At 38.4% G+C, this 13,805-nt stretch overlaps 1 protein-coding gene across 1 annotated transcript in view; it reads right to left on the reverse strand.

Annotated features, from left to right (window-relative positions):
* Positions 1-2,139: 2,139 nt before the first annotated feature.
* The window catches only part of SECISBP2L (SECIS binding protein 2 like), a 29,551-nt gene continuing 17,885 nt past the window's right edge, over positions 2,140-13,805 (reverse strand). The window contains exons 12-18 of the mRNA XM_051797242.1: positions 12,369-12,538; positions 11,135-11,267; positions 10,001-10,163; positions 9,074-9,294; positions 8,276-8,430; positions 7,619-7,838; positions 2,140-6,633 (exon numbers count right to left, since the gene is read on the reverse strand). Coding sequence (XP_051653202.1) covers positions 5,960-6,633; positions 7,619-7,838; positions 8,276-8,430; positions 9,074-9,294; positions 10,001-10,163; positions 11,135-11,267; positions 12,369-12,538 — 1,736 coding nt within the window. The 3' untranslated portion in view covers positions 2,140-5,959. The remainder of the gene's footprint in view (positions 6,634-7,618; positions 7,839-8,275; positions 8,431-9,073; positions 9,295-10,000; positions 10,164-11,134; positions 11,268-12,368; positions 12,539-13,805) is intronic.

Here is a 13,805-nt window from a genome sequence, read left to right on the forward strand (position 1 = left end):
GGGCACTTACCATCTCAGCTGCAGCTAACAAAATCCCAGGAGCTTGAAATAGTACCCCCAGGGGCAGAATCCACCTGAAAAATGCAGCCTTCCCTTGCAGGAAAGGCATTATAAGGAGTTTAATGATCTAAATAATGTATGGTTAGTGTGTTTTTTTCATCCCCCCAAGAAAAAAAAAAGTCTCCCTTCCAAGAGATGCCACCCAACAGGAGGACTTTTATTACAGTTTCTTTGGAAACTGTATAAACCCCCACAAGTTTTGAGCACCAACATTTATTGTTGTTCTATAACTCTGCAAGAAATGAGCTACCTGCTATAGAGGCAGAAGGAGCACAAGGTTGTTTTAAATTTGGTGTGGATACACATTAACTTTACCTCCAAACACAGACTGCACTTCTGGAGGGGTCTGTGCTGCCGCAGCCTCCAGAGGGGCCCAAGCACAAATAGCTCCGCCCAGGTCTCTGTGGGACCCGCGGTTCACTCCGTGCTCCCTCCCCCATTTCCCTGCAGTAAGAACAAGTCTGTTATCGGCGTTACACGATTATTAAATTCCTCTTTACTCATTAAAGCCCTATCCCTGGAAAACAACACAGGCCATAGCTGGCCGTTCTCAGCAGTGCCCAGACAGACATGCACCCACCCACACATCCCCTCCCGCGGGAGCTCACCAGGTGCCAGGGAATTCAACGGCTCCAGAATTAAACTGGAATTTACAGCTCTGAGTACACTGGAGCTGCTGCCAAGAAGTACCTTCCTACCTTAGGTTTCCCTGTACCTGCTAACTCAGAAAAGACCCCAAAAGCTGAACAGTCTTCAGCTGCATCATCTCCTTAGGGGGTTGTTGTTTCTGTCCAATAGTGCTTTAAAGAAACCCACAATAACAAACAACAACAACAACCACCACCACCTATTTTTTTTAAAAAAGCCCTAGCTTTTACACACAGTGATCCTAAAAATCCAAAAAAGTAACTGTTATTGCAGAATGCAGTTTGACTGACTGTGGTCTTTCTGCACACTACAGACACACATTGATAAGCTTCCAGCCGTATCCCTATAATCCCATAGTGGGAGAGCCCAGGCTGCTCTCAGAGCACAGGCAGTGGTTGTGCTTCTTGGAGGAAATTTAGTTTTTTCTTCTGCCACTTCTTCTGTGTGTGCAGGAACACAAAACATTTAAAACCTTCTCAATAGAGGCAAAGAACTTTGCTCAAGGTTAATGTTTTTTAAATAGTGAAGAAATGAAGAGGGAGAAAGAAAATTCAGTTTGTAAGGCTTTGGGGTAACTAATTTTGTCATTTCCATAACACAAGTCACACTGTGCCACTCACTTTTTTGTGCTTCCAAAAATTGTATCAGGTTGAGAAGGCAGATGCAGGACCCAGATGTGAGGAGTAATTCTCACAGTAAGTCACAGCACCTAAAAAGTGAGGTTAATAACAGCAGCACTTTCACCAGGAGACAACTGCAATAACAGAACTGAAACATGAAGTTAAGGCACATAAATAGAAAATTCAGAATTACAGGATGAAGCTGTATCCCTTCTGAGTTGCTACAAATACCTTCACACGTGGGAGTTGCAAAACCATTTAATGACACTGTTACCAGAGCCACAGAAATGTGAGCAGTTACTAGAGAACAGGGGACAACATGCTTAGAACTTGGTGTTATTTTCCAGGGGTGACTTCATGCATCACTCCATCAATAAGGGCAGGTCACCAGAAATTCTCATCCAGTAGCAGCATGTGAGAAACCCCAGCTCTTGGAGGTACCTGTGCTTATTCTTGCTCATTTCCTCTTAAGTAAAATGTTATTTCCAAGTCAATATTCTGGACCTAGTTCACTCCCATGGTCTCTGAAGAAGGGTAGGTTCTTCTATGTATTTTTCTGGTCATCACTGAGATAGTGTGTGACAACAGGGACACGGGATTCCTGTGAAAAATCCTCTGCTAATCCTGCTTTTTGCTTCAGCCCCTCTTCCAGTGCCCATTCCCTGCCGGTGACCGGAGGTGCCACAGCCAGAGGTGGAGCCAGCACACGGCTCCTCCACCCTGTGGCCACAGACAGAGTGACACGGACCCTTCCCAGCACCTGCAGTGCCAGGGCAGCGCTTCCAAACAAACATGACAGCAAATAAAGCCATAAATTTCTACAATCATTTTTATTAGTTATGGAAGGATCCCCCACTAGTATTTACATAGTGCAAAAAAGCTGTTATTACTCCAAAAAGTATGGTAGACAGAACAGTTATCCTTCATACAGCAAAAGAGAAATGTAACAAAACCCTTCATATTGTATTTTATAATGATTTTTCTACTGCTTTAACCTAAATATTACTATAAATTTTAAGACATTAAGATTAAACAGCTTTTCTTATTACAATCTATTTAAAAAGTAAATTATATGAACTATTATGAACATTTAGAAGGTGGGCTGTGCCAACTGGGTTTCTACTTTCAGCATTACCATTCATTGGCGAGGAAGTTTTGGGTCAGACATTCTGTGTGTGGCAGGGGGAGTAGAAACCCCCCAGTCCTGGTTTCTATGGCTTGCTTTTGTTCTGTTAAATTGCCATGTCTAATTTTTAAATGGCTGACATTGAAATCAACTCAATAGATGGTTTTATTAGTTGGCACAACTTCACAGGAAATACTTAATGACAGTTTCAGCAAACAGCAGCTTTTCAAACAATAATACTCTTTTTACATACATATTTAAAGTAACATTATTAAAATTTAACTTTGTGTTAAAGAACTCAACAGAACCACATTGTGTAAGCTCCCACCCACCCAAATGAGCATAAAGACACCTCCTATCTTTACCAGAAGAACACTAACAAGTGCATTACTGAACATTTTCTATAATGAGTTTTTAAAACACAGGTCAATACCCTCTGTCACTGTTTAGTTCCAATCCTACAACAACCTGCACACAACTTAAGCAGATCAACAGGCCACAGTTCAAGCCAGTGGCACTAACACTCTGAAGCATGTGTTAGAAGGATCAAGGCCTTAACCTTACTAAGATGCTGCTACTTGGTCCAACTAAGGACAGAAGTTCTTTAGAATTTTTCCCTTTTACATATTTGAAATCCATGTTTTATTATTGACAGAGATACTTAAGAATATTTATATAAATAGGTTGTATACATAGCCACCTCTATCAGTTTAAAAGATTTCTACCCCTACCACAGATACATTTTTTTATTTTACCAGATAAAGTGGTGAAATCTATAAACAATGCCTTAAGAAAATTAGATTTGTTTCCCGAATAATCATTTTCACAACAAAAATATCTATACACCTATAACTACAGAAACATCTTTTCATGGGGACAGTAACAACCTGTATAAACTGCACACTTTTATACTGAAATAGAAGTTCAGCTACTTTTTAAAAAAAATCTTGGTATTGTAAAACATCTGTATGCTTTCTTTTTAAATTCTGTTGATAATAGAATCAAAATTACCACAGTGAGATACTCTCCTCAAGTGCTTCAAGTAGCAAGGAACTTCCCTAATTTCAGATGCAAATGGATCACTCCCAAAGGAATTGCAATTTCATTCTCACAGTTATTGCTCATTCCCAGCTTATCAAAAAGGAAGCACTAAACCCAGTTTCCTTTACTTAGTTTCAGTTTGCTCCCCTCAGGGTGATCTGCCACATTTTAAAAAGAGACTGGTTCCTTATTTGCTGGCAAATTGAGAGATATTATAAGTGCTGTATCACCTCCAAGAACTCTATTAAACCTGTAGCAAAATTGCAGTTAAATAGCGGGCTCAATATTACAAGACTTCTTTGATATAAATGTCAGAAAACTTTAAAATGACAGTCCAAGTTCAGAAAAGACATATAAAAAGATGCGCCTTTGATGTTAATACTTCAAGATCAAAAGTTATTTGAATCACTGGCACTGAAAAAGCAAAAGGAGAAACTACAAACACCTTTGTTTTTTGATGTTGTGGCAAAGTTTTGCCCTCAGTGTATGCACTGATCTCATCTGTGCCGAGCTGTGCCTACACATCCAAGGGCGAGTTTTGCTCGTCAGCAGTTCAAACACCTGTCATGTCCTAAAGCAAAAACTCTCAAAACTTACAGACAGTAGAAGTCTGTCATACAGACAAGTAAAAGGTTTAACATTCAAGAGGCATCATTCCTTAGTCTTTGTTTTCCTATGAAACACCTGTTTAACATCTAGGAAGATTACATTTAGGAACTAAGAACGTTGACAGAACAGCCAGTTGTCCTAGCAGCTCTACACTGCTTATCTACATAGCATTTGCTATGCCTATAGCTATCAAAGCATTATTTACATAATACACAGTTTCTATTATTCTCATCCAAAAACCCAGGGCTGGATGACTTCTAAACCTGGAGTCTTATTTTCCCAGTGCAACTTAAAATGCCAGCATAACTAGTGCTATGAACGTTGGTCCCATGTTCCTAAGTGAGGCCTAAACACCTAACTCAGATATCCATTTCCTGTGGTTTTCAGCCTACCCAGAGGCCTTTCACGCATTTTGATACAAGTGACAAAGAAAAATGAAGTGGAATTAAAAGAAACATATGTTTGCTAAGACAGTGTTGTTGGTGTGAGTAACTCTCTGGCTGCTCTTGCAGTGAAGCTCCTGCTGCTGGCAGTTTCAGTAGATCCCTCGCCAATACCAGACAAAGATGGAAAACAGACTCCTGATATGCAAGGTTTAGACACACTCCATCCTCAATCTGAAATGAATTCATCAGTTAATGCATTTCCCTTCAGTATTAGGAACAAAACACAGAACAATTCTCTAGCAACAGGTATGTTTCAAAGAGGGCATATTTTTGTCTCTTACCTCTAAACCACTGAAATACCTCCCCATACTACAGGGCACTTCCTCCTTTCCTAGAATAACTACTTCCTTTTCTACTCCAGCGGTCAACTGCTACAACAGCAAGAACAGACAAAGAGGCCACACTTTCAGCAAGAATTGTTAAGATACATCCTGGCCAGGGTCACGGCATGCAGGGGAATGCATAGATACCCCGAGCCACCAATCATTCACACTTGCAGTTAAAAGGATCATTCTTGCTTTTTGCAATGTTATGCAGAATATAATATGCAAAACAGCATTCCTGAGGTAAGTGACAGGAGAGAGAGAGGAAGTCATCAGTTTACTAAAAGCCCTGGATAGGGATTATGGTTAATGAGTCACTTCGTGTGGTTTGGCAGACAGCAACTGCTGAGAGAATGGGGAATTGTTGTTTTCTTTCCTGTTTTTTTTAAATGCAGTATTTCCACCTTGTAAAAAAACTGCATAACATTAATTATATCCCTCTGGTTTAAAGTTTTTTCTGGAATCAAAGTTGTTATAGCCTATTGTAGCCATCTCAGCCATCAGCATCTTTTTAACGATGCATTCACCAAGATCAACTAAAAAGCTGCATCTATCTTAGCAGAAGAATCACACACAATTTCTCTAGTATTTAATTCTTATTAGGACTGCAAATGGCTTTTTCTAGCTTTTCTTGAAAGAGAAGCTGAATTTTATTTCTAGATAGGACCAGAAACTCATAGCCAAATACACTGATAGGCCTGGCATTAACACCACACCCCCAATGTGACTCGTTGGTACTTTGTCAGTGTTAATGTACCTTATCTGTTTGAAAACAAGCTAAATAAAGAATTTTGCTTAAAGCTGGTTAGTTACAAGATTTTTTCTTTTAAAAAAGATCAAATGAATACTTACAAATTTTCCACACTGTTTCTAATCTGGGAAATCGATACTGATTAAGAGCTAAGCTAGTTTTTAAATCAAACAAGTAACAGACAGCTACAAAAATATTGTTGTGAATTAAATACACGTATTAAATGTTTTAACAGTGCAAAATGTTGAGATGAAGCATATGAAATAATGGCTGCAACCTTTACAACGGTTAGTTTTAATGTAACTTCTAAAAAGTTCCTGAGTTCCTGCTTATTTTTACGGCATGTAGATGGAATCTGTGTGTTCTTTGTTCAAAGAACTGCAGATGGTGGGTTTATGTTGAGTGTTACTTGCGTGCTTATCATTTGTCCATTCCTCCCCATCAGTGCCAGGATCAGCCTGCTCAGAAGTCTCTATTTCTTCCTCTTCACTTTGTTCTCCATTGTCTTCTTCAGCACCACTCAGGGTCTTCCCGAGCTGAAGCGTCTCCATAGTTCTCTGGGTCTCTGAAACCCAAGATTCAATTCTGCTGTTGAGCTGAACCTCTACAGAAATTGGTTCGTGGGCATAATCCTCATCATCCTCATCTTCTTCCTCCTCCTCCTCTTCCAGCATTCCTGGTACAAGAGTACTGGTGGTACTAGTCATGGAGGAATTCAAGAGATCCCGGCAGCTGCCATCCAGTGATCCTGTTTCTGTGCTCTGCTGTGAGGCCCATTCCAGATTGTCATCTGGTTTCACCTCATCTTTGTCACCTGGTGTGGATTTTCCATGATTTGTTGCTGAGGTAGTGCCAGTTGTAGCCAGAGGTGGTTGTTTATTAAGAGTGGCTTTTTCCACTGGACCATTACCAGCTTTTTCTGGTGCTGCAGTCTTGCACGAGGATTCTCTCTCATTTTCAGAGGTCTCTAACCCATCAGATGTTTCCACCATATTTCTCCAGTTTGTTTCTAAAAGTTTCAAAAGAAGTTTAAGTATGAAACATTAATTCCTTGTATATAAAAGTATTTCTCCTGAGCATTCCATTGTTTAAATAGCAATGGGAGCTAATAATTTTAATATTGTTCTAGGCTTGCTAGAAAAATTTCCATCAGAAAAAAGAGAAAGGAGGTAAGAGAAGAGACTACAGAAAGAGTGGTGAATAACTTTGGATTTTTACAGTGCCCTAGACCAAACATTACAAAGTTGAAAATTTGTGCCACTCAGTTTCCTGTGTAAACTGTGGCAACTCTAAATGTAACAGTGAGTGTAGTCAGAGGTTACTCTCAAGTACAAATTAAAAGCAGAAAATTGCCACCATATTAAGTCATCCATTTAAGGATTACTTAAAAATGTTCAACACCTGAAATGAATTTAAGATATCATAAAAAAAATTCACTAAGAAGATAGTAGTCTCTTTAATTTACTCTCAGACTAAAAAAAAGAATAGTCTTTTGACTTCAAACAAGTATTCTTCCTTTTATTTTCCCTATCACCTGGTCTTAAGCAACCAATTAATGAACATGCCTTTTGCTCACACTAGAAACATTCACCACCATCTCAAGTTTAAAAATTTAAACTACATGTCCTGTCTTCAGAGACCTCAGAAATTTAGTTCCTACTCTGTCCTTAGTTCTTCCTCAATCATAAAATCAATTCTGTGTTTGGTACCAGTTTTATAACTGTTCAGTAAAACTGGAGAAGCCACCTCCACTGATGTGAGTTAGATGGCTACAACACTTCTGAGGATTAGAAATTAAAATTATTTTCTGTATAGTTCAGAGAAAAAAATTACTTATGAAGTTAACTGAAGACTAACCAGTTTTCTCTCATTCCTGAAAATTGTATAATACTGTAAATTAGTAGGAAATATTGCATTTTTAGCTACATCTCACAATAAACAGCATTTGGAAAACTCCACCTTCTTGTTACAAAAGTAAGTTTTAACATACTTACCATATTCTTTCTCATTCACCTCAGATATGGGTTCAGAAATAACACTACAGAATGAGATAGCACTTGCTGCAGAGGGGTTACGAGAATGACCCATGTGATGTGGTGCCTTCTTAACATTCTTCAGGGCTTCTTCTGCCTGTTCCTGTTCCATTGCAGCCACCATGTCTCTGTAGGCTTTCCTGGCCTCTTCAGTCAGGGATACCAGCTTATTAAACAGGTCCTAAGAACAAAGGGCAGTTCACTTTAAATTACTCTTTTTAGTCAAAGGTATACCAGATAGTGAGCCTCAAGAGTATTAACACCAAATACCTGAACTTCAACTAAAAGTTAGTTTTCCTCTGTATTAAATAATAAAACCACCACTCCATGTTCACTCAACTTTGAGGAGATGGACATACTTTAAGATGACAAAAAAACCAGTATCTTATGCCTTCCAGAGAACTTTAGACAACATTTAAGTCTATTTGAAAGCTACAGAGATGTTGTGACCAAAAGCACAGTCTTTCAGTACTATAAAAACTGAATTTCAAAGAAAAACACACCCTAATGAGGTCAGAGCTATTATCAATATTTTATTTTATTTAGGTGTGCTCTAATTCTTTACTACAAGGAACATAATTATTTACTCCAGACGTTTATGTGATTGGAGTTACTCACCTCAGCACCTGAGTAGTTGAAGATGCCCACAACACTGACAGGGACCAGCTTGTTCACACAACGGCCAAGGGCTTTGCGGCCGAGAGCAAAGACAAACGGAATCTCTTGTTCCCGGGCCATGGCTATTACATTATACAAAGCCTCATCCAGTCCACCTTGAAGAAACCAATTTTAAACAGATACCTAGTCAGTTAAAGTCATCCTATGGTGTGACAACTCTCTAACCCACTTTAACTGTAATCAGTCAGTCAAACTTCAATGCACACATCAGCAGCTCCTGTGCCCCAGAGGATAACACACGGTACCTTTCCAGTACAGGGAGAGAGTACAGACAAAGGTGATATTCTGTATTCTCTACTAGTCTTGCACAGAAATTAAACCAGAATTTCACTGGTCTTTTCTTGAGCAGAGCATTGCTATTCTCCCATCTCAGGAAGCCTCTGTTCACATTTCTGGTTGTGGCAAGATGTGTTGGTTGGCTCACTAACCAATTCACATTCCTCTTCAGCATCCAGAGCTCGGCACTCTAGGTGTGTCCAAGACTGAATCAAGTGACACACACAGCAGACTTCAATTCTATAGCATCTATTTTTCTTAAAGCTTTTCACCCCTCATGAATGAGTTTTTTCCAGAACAGAGTAGAAAAGAATGAATGTGGAATGGCAATTACACAACTGGAGTCTGGAAGTGCTACATCACATGTAGTAACAAATGTGTCTAACCTTGCTAATTAACACTCCTAATCAGCACAAGCCAACTGCAAACAGCTGAAGTGCACCACTTGTTTATTATTTATACCTTTTGACTGAATTTTTTCACAGTTGGGAGATATGATGACACACTTGATCTTGTTTAGTTTCATGTGCTTGGTAACCTCACGCAACCCCATAACAAGTCTTCTCCGTGCTTTAGCTCTCATGGGATCCTTCTGGTAAATCCGTTCCTGGAAGCTGACAAGCTCTTGCAGTAAGAGAGTCACACACTCATCTATTTCTTTACTTAAAACTTGGTTACAGTATCTGTCAACGCCAAAAACATTCACAAATGTCAGCACAGCTAATTCACAAATATTAGCACGACACATAGCCAACACTGTTTCAAACCTTTTTTCAAATAAAATAATTTTACTTCCTCAGAACAGTTATTAAAATTTTCTTAAAGTCATTAAAAGGATTTAGAAATCAAGCTGCAAACTGTAAGTTAAAAATACATCCTGAAAACATTCGTATTTCTAATAACACCCCTTCCCTCAAGAAGCCAATCTAAAATAATGTAAAAAATACAAACATGTACTCCAGTAAGTGCCACAAGCCACTATTCTTTTCCTTAATTTAGTACTTTATAAGGATATTAAAATTAAAGTTGTAATATATTAAGAGTGACTATTACAGTATTTTCAGCATTCCTAAGTATTCCCTCCTTTTCCATCCAAAGCACACAATCTTCCTTTAAAAAAAATATTTTTTAGTGAATACTCTCCCCTTGCTTATTTACTGTGGCAACCAAAGGAGGTCTAAAGTGAGTGTGTACATACATATACACATTTGTATACAAACACACACAAGCAATCTATTTAGAGGAAAAAAAAATGCTTGCAGAACCTTCTATTTCTAAAAGGGAAGCTTATGTTCATTAAGCTCTTAAGTCTACTAAGTCTATCCACACTTAAACAAGGGTGACTCAAGTGCAAGCCCTGAATTTATATTAATAATGCAAAACTCTTACTCTCTGAATCTCTTGCTGTGAATCTTGGTTATTGCAGAGGATGCCATTGGACTGCCTATTCCAGAACTAGCAGGTGACCCCTGGGACACTGGGGTCATGCAGTATGGAGAATTCTGACTTGCTGGAGACAGGGAAGTATCACTGGGCATACTCAGTCCAGTTTCTGAAAGGCAATTTTGAAACATTATAAAGTACAAATGCATTTTTTTATGTAAAAGGAACAGAATCACACTTCTTGTGTATCACTTTTACTTTATCCAAACTGCATTTTGAAAACTCAACCTTCTTCCCCTGAGGGGTAGCTGAGAGGGGGGAAAATAAGCACACACCCACCACTCAGTATGGATTGGGTAAATAAGCAATATTTGAATATTCATTAAAAAAACCCTCAAGCTTAGTTTGAGAAATTAATAAAGCAGAAGGAAAAACCTGTCTAAGTGCTACAAAACTCCTTCCAATAATTCTTTAGTAATATTCAACTAACTTTTCCTATAATATTTAGAATATTCCCACTTCAGTCAGGTGAAGTCAGGCAGGTCACTCAGAAGAAAAGTTATAAAGCAGTACATCTGGAATCCTGACAGCCACCTCCTTCCCCTACCCCCAACTGCCCCAAATGTGTTTAAAAGACATGGAAAATTCTTTGGAGTTTCTCAGTTGCTCAGAGCTGCTGCTGCAAATTGACAGTCCAGATATCACAGCTGACTGACAACCTGTTCAACAAACTGGAAAACCTTATTTACAGTTTGCAACTTTTAGATCTGGAAGACTTTCAGTATGCTCATCACTAAAAAGCATTGTGATAACATGGTATGGCTGACAACAGGTCACATTTTGCTCACTTATCAAAAATGCTATAAACTGACATGTGTTTGGAACACCCACTTGGGAAGTTAATTAAAAGGCTGTATGGAGATTATGTACTGAGAACTCACATTGTACTAAGCCTTCCACAACTGAGAGGCAGACAAGGCCGTTTAGAAGGCTGTTAGTATTTCATAAAGTTAAAAAAAGTTATAAAAGATAACATCAATAAATTGTGTGCCATAAAAGGAGAAAGATAAAATATGAAAATAAGCAGATTAGTACAATTTGGGGGGAACAATGGGAGTCTAGAGATATAAAGAGACCAACCTTCTTGAGAGGCCAGCTCCTGGGACTGATCAGCAGTCAGGTTTATATGAGCCTCTTTCTGTTCATCAGAACCCAAAAGGCTGTGGTCAGCTGATAAACGGCCCTTCTTCTCTTCCCTCTCTTTCAAAATAATCTAGGAACAAAACCAACAGCCATCAGCATCTGCAAATTATAGAGATACCTGTAAAGAAAACTGTCCATTTGACTGAACATGACACCAACTTAAGTGAGTTGTTTTGAACCTTCTTAGTCATGCCAGGACAGAAACCCCTGAAATCATTTCAGTTTCATCTTGGATTACAAAGAGTATTTCATTCCAGCATTTTACACATGGTACAGTTAATACTCACACACTTCTACATAAATAATACTTGAGCTGTTGAAAGTACTGTCACAGCTTCTTTCTGATACATAATACTCACTTATTAACAATTCCTCATCCCCATGCCTGTGAAAAAAAGATATCCTATGCAACCATACTAGTCATCTTTGTGAAAATTCTCTCAAGGAGAATCCTTTCTACAAAAGAAAGTGCAGTGCAAAGCTAAGTAGTCATGGATATACTGGTATTACTATGATGTTTAATAGCAACAAAGGCATTGAGCACAAAGAGTTTAGAAAACTTTTCTGAACAGGGAGGTGTGAATTCCTCTAACTCAGATCATGGGCAAGTCAGAAAAAGGCTTTCACACTTGCATTTTTAGGACTCCCTTTTTTGTATTTTACCTTCTGATTTCCATACATACTCTATTCCTTTTGTACATATCTACTTTATAAGTGCATGTATCTAGATATATGCAAGCAGTTATTTCTAAATTTACTCAATTAAAAATTGTGGGTTTACTTCAAGTTCTATAGTCACCTCTATAAAAAGGAGTAGGAAAAATTAGGGTTAACATACTACATTGCACTACAGACTAGGCATCAGCAACATGAAAAAAACAATGTTTTTCCGTGTTAACTAATGCTTATAGTTAAAAAAAACCCCAAACATAACCCTTGCAATCTGTATTGAGATAGATTTGTATCACCTTCAACTAATTATGGGGGTATAAAAGTTATGTTACATGCCTAGATCCAAAGGACAGGACATCAGTTTATCAGGAACTAGAGGCAGAAGCTCACAACTCCCTTGCCCTACACTCATGGGAACCAAGCCTCAGTTAAGAAAATATCAGTTTTTATTTTTAAGGCATGAGTGTGGGTCAAAACACTCCAAGGTTGACACATTTACCTTTTTAAGTGCTGTAGGGCGTTTCAGTTTTGCAATCTCTCTCTCTTTTCCTCTTTTCACTTTTGGGGCAGTTGAATCCAAAGGATTAAGGCAACCCATAGATGGCTGTCCCTTTGTTAAGGACTTTCTGTTGGCAGATTCTTTGGTATGAAAGGGAGCAGCACTGCCAACTAAATACAAGATAGATATTAGTTTCACCAAAAGACATGTCAGCTTTATTTCAACACTGTTTTCAGAATTTCCACTGATGAATTCTCTAAGTACATTTTCCTTCCTTGGAAAAAAAGCAGTTCATAATGACAGGAAAATTACATCATCAGATATTGTTGCCTCCAGATGGTTTTAAGATTTCTTCAACTTAGCCTCGTGTTTTAGGAAGCTATGGATTCCAGGAATTATTTTAATAAATGGTAAGGGATCTCTCTCAAGTGACTACGTGTAGCTTTATTAGTTAGATGATTATGATAAGATAAATTGCCAACATTTATCCAAACACTGATTTTTAGTTGTTGAAGACTTGAATAGTTGACAGGACAAAACAGATGAAGGAGTGCACCATGTAGTTAAGTGTATCTTCTGCCAGAAAGAGAATAAAACAAATGCTGTCTCCAATGGAAATGGCAACAGTTCTTTGCTGAGCTTTGTTTGATATAACCTTGCCAACTTGAATGAATGTTTGAACACTGCTGAAACTCAAGCAGGTAAATGAAGCAACACACCAGAAGGAAAATGGTAACTATGTGCATAACGATGGACTCCAGGCTACATACAAGTGCTCAGGAATGAGACTGGTGGGTTATAACAGATAACTACAAAAATGTCAATTCTGTATTTGTCAGCAAGCATTAAAAAAGCTGATTTAATGTTTTACTGATGAAGAAATAGCAAAAAAACCCCATGATTAAGCCATCGCATATATTCATGATGGAACTGTAATTTAATATTTGTGTATGTCTGATCTTCCTTATTTTTAAAAGGATAGAGTAGAACTACACAAAAGCACAGAGAAAGCAATATGAGTTCTCAGAAAAGATGCTTCCACAATTAAATTAAATAGAGCAGGACTCTTCAGACTAGAACACAGATGACAAACATCTAAGAATCACAGAGGAGGAAAACAGGGAGTAACTGCTCAGTCTTTGTAATACAAAGGCTAGAAAAGCTAAAAAAATTATGGCTTGGGGTACTAAAACCACCAACACCGACCCCCCCACAAAAAAAAAAAAACCCAGAGCAGAAAGAAGAGTTTCTCCACACAGGATGTAGTAAGGTTAGAATGGGCTGCCATTGGATATTATGGATGGTAGAAGCATGTGATAGAAACTATGGACAGCTTCAGAAGGAAATTTGGTTTGAGAAAGCCTTGGGCCAGGAGGCCCAGAACTACAATCAGCAGAAACGGGAAGAATATCCTAGAGAGACATCCCTATGTATCAT

Source organism: Manacus candei, unplaced genomic scaffold (assembly GCF_025592945.1).
Source record: "Manacus candei isolate 608988 ecotype Guabito, Panama unplaced genomic scaffold, ASM2559294v1 h1tg000046l, whole genome shotgun sequence".
Taxonomy (NCBI): Eukaryota; Metazoa; Chordata; class Aves; order Passeriformes; family Pipridae; genus Manacus; species Manacus candei.